General features: G+C 39.8%; 1 protein-coding gene across 3 annotated transcripts in view; it reads right to left on the bottom strand.

Annotated features, from left to right (window-relative positions):
• ARHGEF7 (Rho guanine nucleotide exchange factor 7) overlaps positions 1–16,363 on the bottom strand; it is a 135,192-nt gene that overhangs the window by 6,403 nt on the left and 112,426 nt on the right. For all 3 annotated transcript variants that reach the window (XM_011373940.2, XM_011373943.2, XM_011373944.2), the window contains exons 17-18: positions 13,666–13,759; positions 9,312–9,401 (exon numbers count right to left, since the gene is read on the bottom strand). In XM_011373940.2, coding sequence (XP_011372242.1) covers positions 9,312–9,401; positions 13,666–13,759 — 184 coding nt within the window. The remainder of the gene's footprint in view (positions 1–9,311; positions 9,402–13,665; positions 13,760–16,363) is intronic.

The raw sequence follows: 16,363 nt of genomic DNA, 5'->3' as shown, positions 1-16,363 counted from the left end.
AGTGTCCTTCAAGACATGGTCCCAGAAAGAGGATATCTTTAAAGACATCACTGTGCTGACAACAATCCGCCTCCCCGGAGTACTGCCTGCTCCAGGTGCCACGGTGCCATGAGGGGCTGAGGGCACATCTTCTTCCAGATCTTTCTGAATTAATGGGGAAGGCTGCTGGGACATCTGGGCTACGTGGGAATATACTGCCTAAGAAGGAAACTGGTATGTGGAACAATGACTGAGAGAGCACAGGGATACTAGCCAGGTTAAAAGTTCTGAAGGCTGAGGAAAATCTTGTACTTCTAATACAAATGCAAATGTCATCCACATTTCTATAAGGAAGTTAATTCATGAGCTATTTTCCTAGAAAAAAAAGAATTCATAAAGATTCAGATATGTATACCACATGGATAGAAAACAAATGGCTTTACTTAATTTGTGCTGTGAAGAGAAGCAAACTGATGACATCAGACAATTTAGTCAGCTTATTAGTTTTCCCATCGTTATCTGCTTTGAGCCCAAACAGTTGCTGACTGTGCTATAGTCAAATCAAAAAAGTTACCAGCTGTGAATCTGTCACATTCAGTTTGTAATACATTTCTTCAAATGGGTTAATGAAACAGGTTGAATTTTTTTATGTAACAGCACTTGAGGGAATATTAAATTCTATGTATTTTAATTATTTTTGCATCTTCTAGCTTCCTAGGCAACCTAATTACATGTTTCCAGCATTAAAATGTCCAAATGACATAAAACAGAATCACAAGGGATGTCTACTTTGTGAAAAAATGGGTCACATAGCAGTCAGCTGTCCTGCAGAGGTGCTGGGACTAATGAACTCACACTCACACCCCATCTGTGGGAGTCTTCAATAAACTCAGGCCCGTCACTTAACCACTGAGCCATTACTCGTAAAATAGAACAAAACTAAGTTCATTATTAGTAAAATAGAATGATAAAACTACCTCTGCAGAGCTGTCTATTAATTTAAAAATTACACTGAATTCATAAAAATAAAAGCATTAAATTCTATTATGTAATGTAACTAAATCACAGAAACTGAAACCTGCAAGAACTGACACAACCATTACACATGCATGAAGTGATTCTCATTTTTGCAAATATACTTAAAGCACACAAGAATTTAACGTCATAAAAATGTTAAGAATATTATAGATGGAATGTACTAACTCCTTGATTCTTGAAACATGCCAACATTAAAAATGCCATTTATGGGTTCAGTGGGTGCCAGGACGCTTGTAAATGAAGATTACTTACTTCCTGCATAGAAATCCATGGGGTGCTAATAACCTCCCTAGTTTCAATGCATCATTTCTAAAATGACTGAAAAACTGTTAGTCTTTCAACAAAATGATAAAGGAGTATTCTCCAGCCGGGTTTATAAATAAGTTGACTATTTCTATAAGAACAAAGTTTTAGAAAGTTAACAGATTTAACAAGTTATCTTAAAGACTACTAAAGTATTTTTAGAGGTATCACAGCATGTTTTCCCTGAACTACTTAGGTTGGAAAAACAATTTAACAGAACTACCAAAAATGTTCTATTGATTTAAAATCCTCTAAAAGTGGCTGAGACATGATAAACAGGTTCATGATGGTTCCACTACACTCAAGATCTGTGTTTCCCAAACTTTGTGTAAAACAAGTTTCTGTTTCCAGAGATAACAAGGGATTCTGCGACATAATTCTGGAAAATGCGGAATGCTGTGGGGAGAGTCACAGTGCACATGTAGCATTTTTAAGGTTTTCAGAAGGCTGCGGTAAAAATACCCGTTGAACTTTAATTCAGCATTTCCTAAATTTGTCTGAGTGCTGAACTTTTTTCCCCCCACATCAATATTAACATTTTGCAGTTTTCTAGACAACAGTTTGAAGAGTGCTAGACTAGCCTAAAATTCTGTCTATAAATACATCCACACAAATGCTGGTTGGTTTTGTTGTTCTTGTTCAGTATGGGGGTGAATATAATGAAACAATAATTTATATCTAGCACCAATCCAGCATTTGTCAAACTCGAGGACTCCAAGAACATGTCTGCAGATAACTGGGACCCAGCCGCCAATGACCGCTGACAGACAACAGCAGTTCCACACTGCCACCAGCAGGGGTTGCTCTGTACTGAGCAGCTGGAGAGACAGCAGGCACTGGCGCCCCTGCCGTGAACTCAGAAGTGCGATCCAGAAGCTGAAGACACGCTTAGAACCCTGCTCCCTAAAACATTCACAGATCCCCAGAGAACTGTGGCCCTTAGTTTGAGAAACACAGATTGATCACACATTTCCATTTTATAGACAGATGACTTGCCCAAGCAGCAACACAGTAGGGCTCAGGCCCCAGGGCGCCGTCGTCTCGGTTGTTAGAACACCATTTTGGTGCCTGATCTGACAACAGATGACTGTCAAATCCAGGGCAAGCGCATGGTGTATGTATACAGATGAGTGAGTTGGCCTCCACCAAAAGCCTAGAAACAGTTCAAGTTTGTCAGAACCGGCCAGAACTATCTGCCTAGTACATTTGTAGCAAAACTCACTTCTTAAATTAATAATCTTTCGAAAATCTGCATCTAATTATACTCAATTGAAATTGAAATAGCATTTAGAATGAAGCAAAATATTACACTTTAAAAAAATCCACTTAATAAAAGCTCTTCAAAAGGCCATTTTGTTATTTACGGCTATGATAAGATTCTAATTTATTTCTCTTAGGAAAAGAAAACGTGAAGATTCTCTTTAGAGGACGATTTGCTTTTATTTATCGTTTGCACTTTGTCCTGGCCCCGCACTGGCACAGGTATTTCTTTTGCTTTTCCTAGTCAACTTGGCATGCGCTTTATAAAACAAAAATAAAAACTGACCTTAGTCTAAATAAACTATTAAAGTTGGGCTTTTTTCCCATTTATGCACACCCACACCCACCTCCCCCCAAAAAAACCCACATGAGAATGCTTCATTCTGAAGACAAACCTACTAGTGATTGAAAACTTGTTTAAAAAATTAGAGGGAACAAATAGATGAAATAAAAATTACAAGGAGTGACCTTGTATTACTTAGAATATATTTAACCTAAGAAAGTACAAGATTTTCTGTCAAGGCAGATAGAAAGCGTTCTGTCGTTCTATTGGAAGACAATGTTCAGGAGAACAGCCAAATCATCTTAAACTGCAAACTATGCTACTTCCCCTCCCCCCATGTAACAAATATTAAAAGCCACGGGCTAGCAAATGCAAAATTTATTTCAACTGTACATAACAGATGTCTTTTTTATATAAAACAAACACTTCATTGCCATATGCAACCACAAACAATAATATGCATACTGTACAATACAATGCAACATTCAGGTATACATCCAACTGAGTCTTCAAATGGCAGTCACCCACTAAAAATGGCTTTCCCATTCACAGATAAAAAGCACAATATATAAATTTTTTCCAGGTCTTATACCACTATATACACATTACTGTGTTTTGGCAATTTTATGCAAAACACAATTAATATAGCTTATATATTTGTGGTAAGTGTTAATTCAATGGGAACACCATTTAGGCCATTTGCAAAAGGGCCTGGTAATGGCTTAAACCTACCTTCTAGTTCAGATTCTTCATCCTGTCATTATAATGCTAACTGTACACATAGATATTACATAATTGCATAAACATAAAATACTATTTCAGCATGACTAAAGTTCCACAGAAGTAGAAACACGGCCCTTTGGACGCCATATCACCACTGCCACACAAGAACTGTTTTCAGGCCTGTGGCACTAATACTTCCAACCAGGTCACAAGAGCTAATGGTGCCAGACAGTCGAAACAAATCCAAACAAACAAGAAGCCAGGTTGTTATTCTGCAGTGATCTTAGCATCAACAAAAATTGTCAAAATGGCTTTAACTGGTACAAAAAGGAATGATGGGAAAGTGTCAAAACTTTGGTGTATAGAAAATGAAAATGTCTCATTAAGACAACTCAAATGATACTCGGTGTTAGAGGGAAATCCAAGTGCAGCAACTGTACTCAATGCTGTGGTCTATATGGCACGTGACATAGGCAACTCAAGTTTGCTAAGGCGTGACAAAGGCATCTAAGCCAATGCACCAGTTATTAGTTTCAAAGCAAACAAAAACATGTTCTATTAATATCAGAAAAGGTGACTGTTCTATGTAATATGGAATAAAATTGCTTCTAAATTCCTTGCATGATACTAAGTATATGAACTTCGTAGTTATAGTTCTCCAAAAATTCCTTTTGCTATTTGACTGACCATATATAAACCCCATCTCTACCTTAGGTTAACACTGGGCTAATTTTAAAAGACTGCTCCTCAACTTTCCTATTTATACTAATTGATATAAAAATATGAAATCTCCAGATGGCATACACTTGGCAACAGACAGATATTTGATATTATCAGTTTTCCTAATGACCTTATCGCATGCAGTACTGAAGCTGTCTGACTTTCTAAGCAATATGCTACCGCTGAGAGTTCACTAGCACCTCTGGGCTTGTAAGCAACAGGACCCAGCTCCCAGGAAACAATGGCGTAGTGCATCAGAGCTGTCTCTGTGCAAACGAGATCAGAACACTGAATATATGGGTTTGGTGAAGGAGGTGTGGTGAAGGAGGTGTGGTGAAAGAAGAGAAAAGTCCACAGCCACCTGGAATTACAGCCACCCTGAAGAAAGGAAAAAATGTTATTCCCAATTTATTATGGCATCTTGTTTTCTGAAGCTGGTTTCAATGAAAACTTAAAACACAACCTTAAGGTTCCATTTTAACACCAAATATAGCATGCGTGGGAAAGAACACGGTTCTTCCCCTCTAGCAATGATCGGATGTGGATTTGGATGCTACAACTGAATGCAACATGTCACATTCAGTTCTTTTTGAAGCAGAAATTAGTCTGAGTGAGGTCAGTGAAATCTCCTTACAACAAATCCCAGAAAGTGGGGGAGTCCTCACCTCCGAATCTGAGATTTCCTTATTAAGTGAGTTATACAGCAACGTAGAAAGTCTTCAATAGACCCAGATATCCCCATTATAATCACGAATGAGGGTTACAAAGGATGGGGTTGCTGTAAATGGAGTTTCACTGCAGCTAGTTGCTGAAAACAAACAATGTGTCCATCACAGGCGGTGTAAGTATGGATGTCAGGGTGCAGCCAGGCCATGACTGAAGCCAAAGCACTTGCCTTTTTTAAGTATGCCAAATACCTCTCTCTGAAAGCAGTCTAATTTACACTTTCAGAGGCAGAATGCTTCAGAGTTTGGACTTTAAACCTTCATAGAGTGGTACAGGCTTGCTAAGTGCCATTTACGAGAAATTACTGATTAAGGAAAGTTTGTTGTGACAATGAGAGTGTCTGAGCTCTGACAGTAACCTGGTCTTTGGAGAGTACTCCCACCCCACGGGCAAAAGGGGGGGCATGGAGAAGACCATATGTGGCACAGTGATGAACACAGAGCTGTGGGGATGCAGATGAGCTCTTCTATACTCTTACCAATGCCCAAAGCCCACGCCAACACATGGTTCTTCATGGTCACCAAGTGCCCTGAACACGGTTGTCTGAATTGGACTCACAGTACTTTTGTTGCATGTTTTTTTCTCTCTCCACAATTACTTGATCAGTGCGTTCATTATACATAAAAATTTTAGATCCCTTTATATAAGGCCAGAGTCTCCTCTGTGTTGCTGGCACTTAGATCACAAATCTGTGTGGTTTTAGTATAAAATATAAAAGTGTTCATACAGCTGTATCCAAAAAGAAATGAGACAGTTGCTACACTGAGAATAAAAAAACAAACCATTTGGAGCTATAAAACCACCACTACCCACTGAAAAAAGAACCCTCAGGTATAGGCTGTTTGAATATACCATTTCCTTCAACAGTCAGTAACTTCAATGGATACTCGAATTGGTAATTCAGCCTCCACAAAGTACAATGGGAAATATCAGAAACGGTCTCAAAAGTTGTTAAAATATCACATAAAAGAGACAAGAAACAGCAAGAAAACATCTAAGAAAAGCAGGCTGCGATACAACAAGCATTTGTTAAGAAAAGCTCAGAAGTGCATTAGTTCTGGTGAGAGATATATGAGCAACAGCTCTTACGAGATGTAGAACCCATTCTGTAACTATGGGCTGTCCATATACTGTCATAGTCAGAGTCTTCCGAGAGGTCTGAAGGCTCCAAACGAGAAAGGCTACTGCGACGACCCAAGGAGTCTAGACTTGATTGGTCATCATCAGCCAAGACGTGATTATGCATCAGGTCAGTGCCTTGCCATGCTAAGACGGGGGTGGGATGGAGTGACAGGTGTGACAGGCAAAGGTGGAATGAGGAGGAGGACGGACAGGAAGAGCCACAACCAAAAACATGAAAACAAAAGCAAAAGGTGATGGGAAAAGAAGGAAAAGAGAAAATATTGTTAAAAAAATGACAATAATGTTCATTTCTCCTTATTTATGGTTGGGTTTTAATAACAAACTTAGCACAACTCTTAGAATAAACCCAGACCAATTATTATTTAAATAAACCTAACTCATGATATTGTTCCCAAATCGTTCCGTTTAAAGGTATTGTTATTAAGCCCTCACTTAAATCTTTGACAAATTGAGCCCATGTCCAAAGATAATTCTAGAGACAAGTAACCAATTATATTCCACATTCTATTAATAAATAATCTCATTTAGGACATTATTTATAACACGAACCGTTTATGTGGTTAATTAAAAATTGCTTCCTATTCATTAAGGGGATAGTGAATGCAAAATAGTTTCAAAGGACTTTTGACTTACTTCTTCAGTTATCTCTTTGCCAGACTATAAATCACCAGAAGTCATCTTAATGATGAAAGTCTAAAACTTACCTTATCAAACTATAACCACTGTAAAAATTTCAGAATGGAGAAAGGAATTAAATAGGGTCCACTTCCCTCTCATTCCCCATTTCCCATCACCCACATCTCCCCTCTTTAGAGGGCTCACCAGAGCTCAGCCAGTAGATATGGATAAAGTAGGAAGCCATGTCTGCTCAAATGTTATCAACCCTGATGCAGACCCTTTTACTGGCAGGAAGAGAGGTGAACTGGTAATGCCACTGTTAAAAGGAGGACAACAGAAGGAAGTGGGCACAAAATGGGAGCAGAAATCAGCCCTTTGTTGTTAGCAACTCTGAGCAGTGATACTGGCCACGCAGCTGTGCATGAGACATGCAGGCTAGAATGGGCCAGGGACGGAGGGTGCTGGAAGGACACACTCAATGGGAACCAGGAGGCTCATCCACGAAGGGGAATGGCACAGCACAGCAACCACTGACTCTGTCCAGCTCCTGCTTCTGATCAAAGTTAATTCCATTCCCAATCCATTACAAGAACAAGCAGTGGACTAGTTTGGATTTCTTCAACTAAATCTCTACCATCTATGAAGGTCATTACGTCCTTGAGAAAGAAATCAATAGCAAAGATGTTTGGTTTATAAAGTCTTGGCATCTAAATGTATACTGAACAGAGCTGAATTTTAGGTAGGTATATTATTCTGTCTTCACTAAACATTTAATATGAAAAGAGCTTTCACTCTGATTGCATTTCCAAATGTATAAGGATATCACCTTTCCAGCATAAAGGATCAATTTCCCTTATCCAACCTGTTCTTAAGAAAGTTTAAGGCCACGTATGATTGTATATATAAGGCCCCAGAGTAGTTAGCTCATAATATCAGTTGAAAATAAAAATCAATGTATTGTCCAATGCTTTTCTTGCACAGCAGAAATAGAAACACATAGTACAGGCAAGGTAACAAGAAAAGAACTGCACAAATTGTGGGCCATTCCCTTCAGGCAGCCAGAAGCAAGGCCAGAGGCATATCACGGGGCATTGTCTCTTGAATGGAGAAATGCAGCTTGCACAAAAACACGGGCAAAGCTCGTTACCTGGTCTGTTCACCTGAGACTACCAGGTTAAAATTTTATTTCAAATAACTGACATAGAGGTAAGTAATTTTTTTAAATCTCACATTCAAATCACAAAAAACTATGACCACATTTTATACCCTATTCCTTAAAATACGATCTCATCAAATACATAAAACTGCAATATTTAAAATGACAATAATCTATATTTACAAGTTATTGCTTGATATTATCCATACTCGCTCCACATTCAGGGCTTTCCATTTCTCTTCTACTCTGCTGACTAGCCACTACAAAGGTATTTTCACCAGAAAGAGTACGGACAAAAAAGTCTTAATGTCATAGATGGGATATGTAAAATATTGGCCATAGGGTAGTTTCTAGATTATCTGGAAATTCCACCAGGGGTTTAATCCTGTTAGCCCTATCTTCATCTTTAACGAAAGCTAAAGTAGTTGAAATTCCTTTTCCAATCTTTTCGTTTCCGGCATTAGTTTATAGAACAGAACCTGGTTTGAACCACCATATTGCAGGTGTTAAAAGTGAAGGTGAGATAAGTAATTTGCCAAGTGTCAGGGTAGAAAGGAAACCAAACACACAAAATCTAAAAGAAACCAGTTTTTATGACAGAAATAATATATAAATCCTCCAGTTCTAAAAAAAAAAAAGCCCACGTAAGAAACAACAGTACAAAAGGATACCCCACGATGCCTGTGGCCTAGCATCAGGTAATGGGGAAACTCAGTCCCTTCCTTCTGAACAAAGCACATGCATTACTTCATCCACCCCATCATGCTATACTTCACTCTCAAATGCTAAAAAAAAAAAAAAAATCTTTCCTTTTTATTGTACATACGATGAGTAAAACATTATGCATAAGATACAGGTAAATTCAGTGGTACTGAGATTTATCTAATTAACTGGTATCTACTTCCACATTTTAAAAATGCAATTGTTTAGAAAAAGGGAAGGGGAAGACTAAAAGCAGCTTTGCTGCAGGTTTATATTTTTGACAATTCTAAGAAGCAAAATCCATTACCACACCAATAGTTTAAATAGCTTAAATACCTGAACTGAATCTTCTGCTCACATCTGAATACATCTTCTCTAGGCAAAAGAACACTTTATAAATTCTGGCAGTACCTTATCCATAAAGGTTTCCCAGTAGAATGTTCTCTAGAAATCTGTTATTTTACTTACAGCTCAGACCCTTTTCAATGATTTAGGGATGTCAGGATCAAGCTGTTCTATACCTGGCTAGGCCACCAAAGCATTGCTCACTAAGGACCATTCAGGAGAAGCCGTGCACAGCTCAAAAGCATAGTTTCCTTCAGATTGTGATTTTAAACAAAATGAACTACCACAATTCCCAGTACTTTACTGGAAACTTACTTGAATTGAGTGTTTGCCGTGTTTTGGCGCTTGTGCAGTAAGCTTCGATGACTTTCAAAATCTGAGCGTCTTCTTCCAAAGCAGCTGTGCCTGTCAAGAGACATACAACGCGTTACAATCAAGCTAAAAATGATGAGTACATACGTTACAATCTAAAAATTACTAGTACAATTAACTAGATGAATGAAAAGTCATCTCAACCAAAAATAATAACAAACAAGACAATCTCTTATCTTCTTGTCCGATATTTATTTTCCAATATTTATGAAATAGTTACATTCAAAAGGATTTTTTTTTTTAAGTATTTTTATCTGCAACATATCTGGCAAAAGGTTAACACCCTAAATATATAAAATTTATCTTACTAATTAATCCCTAAGAAAAACAGTAACCCCCACTCCAAGTCCTGAAATTGAAACAAGAGCAAGAACGAGACATAAATAAGTCACACAAAAAGAATACAGTCATCACACTAAGAAAAGAAGTGAAAATTAAAACAAAATATCAAGTTTTCACATACAAGCCTGGCAAAAAAAAAAAAAAAAAAGCCTGACAATTCTCAATGTTGATGTGGCTAGAAGAAAAAGTCTTCCCTCTGTCCACAGCTAGTAGGAATGAAGATAGGCAAAATCCTCCAGAAAGGCAATTTAACCACATTTACCAAAGGCGTCCTCTGATCGACAAATTTCTACTAGAGATTTTATCTAAGAAATTTATAAGGCACAATCTCAAGCCTGAAGGTGTCATTCTAGAGCTCTTCCTTAAACTATACATTATTCCAGATACTGGCTTCCTACTCAGAGATCACAGGCACAGAGAAGACAATCTTCCAGACTAACAGCATCTAATGGTATTAGTAGCAGGTACCAAGTCTCACACCTAGCATATTTCATATGGTCCTATGGCTAAATTGTGTCTGTTTTTCTATATTTCTAAGATATTACATATATATTTTAAAATATATTTTTTATTTTAAATAATGTTATTTATATATTTATTTATGTGTATGTAATTTATATATTTATATATATATTTCTGTTCACATATTATTTATATAAATGTTTATATTAAAAATATATCTTTACATTTATTATCTACTATAATGAAAAATATAGAAAGAATAGAAGGCTGAAATACTTAAAAGCTGCACAAAAAAGCCAATACTTCCTACTAAAAAATAAATTTCAGTACCAAGAGTTTAAGAGCAATTGAGGAACTGACTTAAATTTCACTAACTGAGACCAATCATTTAACAGGTTTCTCATAATAAGCTCCTCCTTTAGGGGTAATAAAGATAACATTTAACTAGTTTAATTTCAGGACTTGTTGCAAGGTAACTTCCAGGGGCAGGCCATCCCCTCTTGGCCAACAGGAAAATCTGTCCAGCTAATGTATCTGGGTTGCTATTTTCAGACATGGGTAAGTAAGTACACTGGCATCATCCTACGTGCAGAGAAAGCATTAGATGCCACAAAGGGCATCGGCTTCCCTGGGATATAGTGTGAGCCATCACTGAGCTACCTTTTATCACAAAGGTTGAAGAAAGTAAATTAATGAGAGTACAACACACATTTTCTATGTGGCACAGACTGCTCCATGAACTAGAAAAAATTTCTAAGATTCTGAATGTAATAAAGGTTAAAATAACTTAACAAAATTACAACGTGACTTTAAAGCAGTCACGTTTACTTTAAAGCAGTACTTGCTATGCACAGGCACCATTTACACAGAGATCACATAAAGTTTCTCCTCCAATTCACATGAAGATCCTTGGTTTTCTTATTACTTCCTGGCCCATCCTTCAAAGTTTCCTCTGCTAGCTCCTTATCTCCTTCATCTCCTAAGACTCAGACCCTGTCTTACTCAGTTCTCTATTCAGTCTCACAGCTTGAGAAACCATCTAAGCACAGAACACCTCTGAAATTCTTACCATCAGCCAGACCTTCCCCTAGACCTCAGAATTTTGTTAACACTCTGCCTCAACACAGTACCTGTAACTCATTCTGCAGGTAAACAGGCCAAAAGCCTCACTTTCACACACCCAAAGCAAGTCCAATCCAACAGCACATCCCATGGGCCTGTTTCTCAACCGTGGCACTACTGACATTTGGAGTCAGAAACAATAAGTCTTCACTTAATGCTTTCAACAATAAGTCTTCACTTAATGCTTTCAATAGGTTCTGCAACTAAGTGAACGACATATCATGAAACCAGTTTTACTACAGGATAATTGATATAAACAAGAGATAAGTCCCTAAGGCATCTCATCAACGTTATAACAAAACAACGGTATTCGAGAACCTGCTGTAATTCTTTGCTGTGGGGCTGCCTTATGTGCTACAGGGTGTTTAGCAATGCCCCCTGAGGGTTAAAGTCACCCCCCCCGCCCCCGCCATAGAGAAACACTGCAATAGGCTCTATCTTTCAAAGAAATTTGAACTCTGCCTGCCCACACCTCACCTCTACATTGTTATCACCTGGCCCAGGCCACCAACATGTCACCCTCACCTGGATTACTACACAGCCTCCTAACTAGTCTCCCCAGCCTCACCTCTGCCTGTCTGTCCTCAGCACATCACTCACAACTGGATTGTGGCTGCCCGTTTGCTCAAAGCCCCTTTAGGAACCGAACCATCTCTCACTACCTCCCTGTCACCCCCTACCACCGAAGCTCTTGGGGGGGCACCTTGATGATCTCTGAATACATCAGAGGGGTTTCCAGCCTCTGGGGCTCTGGGACCACTGCCCGGAAAGCCCTCCTGTAGACATCTATCTACTCGGCTGGCTTCCTCAACCCCTTCAAGTTGCTTATTCATACAATGTCCCATAACTCATGCCTCCCCAACCACCCTGTTTAAAACGGCCCCCCTGCATCTCCTTCCCGTACTTCATACTAACACACTCTACTGTCTATTTGGTCTCCCATCTGTATCTTCCTATTAAAACAAAGGTCCACAGGGACAGGGGTTTTCCTTTGATTACTACTGTATATCTGGGACACAGAAAGCACTGAATAAATCTGTGAAGGGAATGGTACCTCATCTGCAGCTATCCCAATGCCCAGCAGAGTGCCTTCACACAAAATGTGCTCAACAAATGTCTGGCAATAGAGGGATCCATGAAACACTCCCTGGTCACAGCTGGTAAGTACGGAGCACGTATTCAGTTCCAGACTTGACTCTCTTCACTAGAATGCATGGCCTTATCTATTTCATGACTATCCTGGGAATGCAGCACTGCTCTACATGCTCAAAATCTGAGGGAAATGACCATTAGGATGATAAATATGTGGTGCCCATTGCAGTGTACCTCAGGCGTCAGGGGCAGTGAGAGCTCTTGTTCACAGAGCAGCCCAAGTGGCAGAGCAGGCTCAAATGCAAGCTGCATAGCCTCCAGGGATCATGAATAGCCACTGCACCAAGCTTCCCCCTTCACTCATATCCTGATTAAAAATGTCTCTCCTAGGAGCCTTCTTTTGAAACTAAATCTCTGAAGGGGTCTCAAATGGGTATGGTAAAAATGAGGATCAATGCTTCGGAATGTCAGGAAGACCTGAGACAGATCGCAGGTCACGTGGGGAGCAAGGAGCTGCAGAGGCGGGCAGGCTGAGTCAAAGACAGGGAGACAGACCCCTTTTAGAGATATCCCATAACTTCTCTGAGGCTCTGACAGGCAGGGCCATCTCCCCATCAAGGTTCTCCTGCAGTGTGAGATAGCCCTCTGTTCACACGAAACCCTTCCTGTCACACTGGGAAACAGACTTGACACTGGGAAGAAGCAGATGGGCGTATGCATGCATGCTGAATCTATCTGCTTACTTCTACAAACAGCTCTCCTTATTCACATGCTGTCCACTGAGCATCTCCTGTGAGATGCTCCCTGTGAGAGGCTGGGAAATCCAGAGCTGAATTCAATATTGCTTCTGGAGTTTCACAAGTTTACACCTGAGCAGTAGAGACTGTCTGAGCACAGAGGTCTGGGGGAAACATGCCCACCAGTGATAGAGCAGTGTGGGGGTGCAACCCTGACATGTGGAAACCACAAAGGGGCACAGAAAGAACACGTGATCCCAGCTCACCCTCTGTTCTCAGATGGAATAATCAACACAGAGGCCAAGAGCCAGCAGACAATTCCGCCAAGGGAAAACCATGCATGTGCTTGATCACTAGTGCCAAGTATCTCTCCTGCTTGTGGTTGGTTTGTTGCAATCACTGCTCGATTTCTTTCGAAGTGACACTAAGGCTCAGACCATGACTCGTGTCTGAAGTCTTTGAAAAGCCACCTCCATATCCCATGAATGCTGTGTCTGTGTGAGACAGATCCCTGTCCTCATCTACACATGCACATAACTCACTTTTCCTCAGGGCAAACTCTTCATCCGAAGGCTTCCGCTCAGGTTTGCGCTTAGGTAGCAGCTTTTTCATGGTCTTGGGACTCTTACTAAGATCCTAAAGAAAGAAAAGCGGGGAAAATGATGACAATTTCCTGTGACTTTTATTGGCTGAGTATCAGTAAGGGTCTCTGTGAAGGTGTGAAATATTAAATCACTACAAGCCACTCACTGTTAAAAGCTTCCTACTTCTCTCATACTTTGATTTTTCTTTGCCAGATGCTGAGCATTAATTTAAAATCAATAGGGCACTGACTCTCATAAAAACCTTCATAGTACTTGGATCCATCAGCACTGTGACAACCCACAGCAGAGGTGTTGTAGGATTGCAGGAAGGCTGGCAGCTTCTGGAGAAGAGGAAAAGGACAGCTGGCGATGCGTGCACAGAGATCCATGGATGCTGCTAATTCTGGAGCAGACCCATCTGCTCCAGCTAACTAGAAAGCGATGAGGAAACTAGGCCTATTTTTAAAGGAAAGGTAAGTAAAGAACAATTCCTTCAGGAAAATGTTTGAAGCCTCAAGGGAGAAGAAAAGGGAGTACAGTCAGCTTATGGCTTTGAGCTCAGATGCACACAGAAGACAGAGCACTGGCTATGGTGTGTTCATGCTAATTCAGAGCTATGTTCGATGTAATGGTCTTCCACTCATCTGTGTATATATATAAAACACAACTTCTAAGAACTGTGCAGAAAATGAAGGTGAAAAACTAAGAGCAGACAATCCAATGGGGAGTCAGTGTTTAAACTGTCAAGCATGTAGAAAATATCAATATCAAAAAAGGCTAACTTCTGTATCATTTAAGTTATATAAACCGTTTATGACACTTATCATGAGAAGCCAAGAGCCATGACTCAGAAGGTGACATGTGCTATGGCAGCAATTCCGAACCTTTTTGACAGCAGGGACCGGTGCTCCTGTGAGAATCTAATGCCTGATGATCTGAGGTGGAGCTGAAGTGGTGACGCTAGTGCTGGGGAGCGGCTGCAAATACAGATGAAGCTTCGCTCACTCACCGGCCGCTCACCTCCTGCTTTACAGCCTGGTTCTAACAGGCCACTGACTTTACAGGACAGCGGCCTGGGGTCTGGGGACCCGTGGGCTATTGGATGTATCATACTGAAATCAGAGGGAAGAGAACCTGATTTTTAGGGGTCTCTCTTCAAAATCATTTCTGTACAAATAAATATTTTAAAAGCTCTTAGAAATGCAGAAATCAGTTCCCAAAGAAACACAGCATGTGTTCTATGGCTTTCCTAATTCGAAGTGAGGAGAAAGAGATGAGGCCCTGGCAGTGCACCAGATGCAGCACTGCACATGCAGAGGATACAAGTCCACTACACACTGTGCCCCACTCTTGGACTCAGGCAAAGCTGGCTGCTCCCTCATTTGCCATACTCTATAATATTACTTTTCACTAAGTGTTTGGAGGTGCTTAGTAATACTGGACAACAGAGTGTGAAACCTTTCCTCCAACGTGGGGTCCAGCAAAGCAACTGCAGCCATTTACCAAAACCAGATGTTCATGTTCACTGCACCATACCTCTCGCCTTGCCCTTTCTGCTTCTTTGTTTAACACTTTTGCTCCAGTTTTCCTCTCCAATAATAAAATCTCCACCAGTGCTTGCCTGTACTATCTGTAAACACTGAACCAGACAAAAGAACACCAATAATCTTTAATTGCCATGATAAAGAAATTTCTGACCTGAGCATATGATCACCAGCGAGAGATATGTCATAAAAAAATTCATTAATAAAAAATGTAAAGGACTGATTATAATTTATGTAGTACTTTTCTACATGTCTTAGGACTGCTCGCAAGGATGGAGGGTCTGCTCCAGATCCTTTAGCAAATGTGGCTCAACTAGATGTGGAGACTTGTACCAGGCAATAGTGCTTCAGCATGCTCACACTCACTTGTGCTAACCATCCTCCCTCACACTCATGTTCATAATCATACTTACACTAATAACCATACACTCATACAATAACCATACTCATACATAACCATGCTAACATGCACACAATAACTATACTCACACTCACAACCATATTCACACTCATACTAATAACCATATTCACACAATAACCAACCATATTTACTATACTCCTGCTCATGATACTCACACTCAAGATAAACATCCTCACCAATACTCATACTCACTATAACCATACTTACAATAAGTATACTCTCACTCATAATAACCATACTCACACTCACACAATAATCATACTCATAACCATAATCACTTTCACATTCACACTCATGATAACCATACTCAGAACCATTCGCTATAACCATATTCATACTCACACTCATACAATAACCACTCTGGGTAACCAGATTCGTGATGACCACACTCAGCTCACTCAAGCTCACTCATACCCACACTCATGTGCTCTCACTCACACTTGTGATAACCACACTCATTTCGATTATCAGCTAATATTTCTTAGAACATATTTCTCAAGACACTTCCTTTCCTCACAAAGCAGGTTTAATGTATGAAACCTAGTACAAAAGTGTGGGAAACTTGTCAACACTTATTTATGGATAGGAATTGTATTTTAACTGCACGTGATACAAATACATGCTGGATTAGAAAAGAGCAGAGTGCACAAAAACTTCTTACATAAAGAAGAGAGCTGTCTTAATTTTCTTC

Source organism: Pteropus vampyrus, unplaced genomic scaffold (assembly GCF_000151845.1).
Source record: "Pteropus vampyrus isolate Shadow unplaced genomic scaffold, Pvam_2.0 Scaffold236, whole genome shotgun sequence".
Taxonomy (NCBI): domain Eukaryota; kingdom Metazoa; phylum Chordata; class Mammalia; order Chiroptera; family Pteropodidae; genus Pteropus; species Pteropus vampyrus.
Note: the sequence above shows the minus strand (reverse complement) of the source record. Positions and strands in the feature narration are given on the sequence as shown.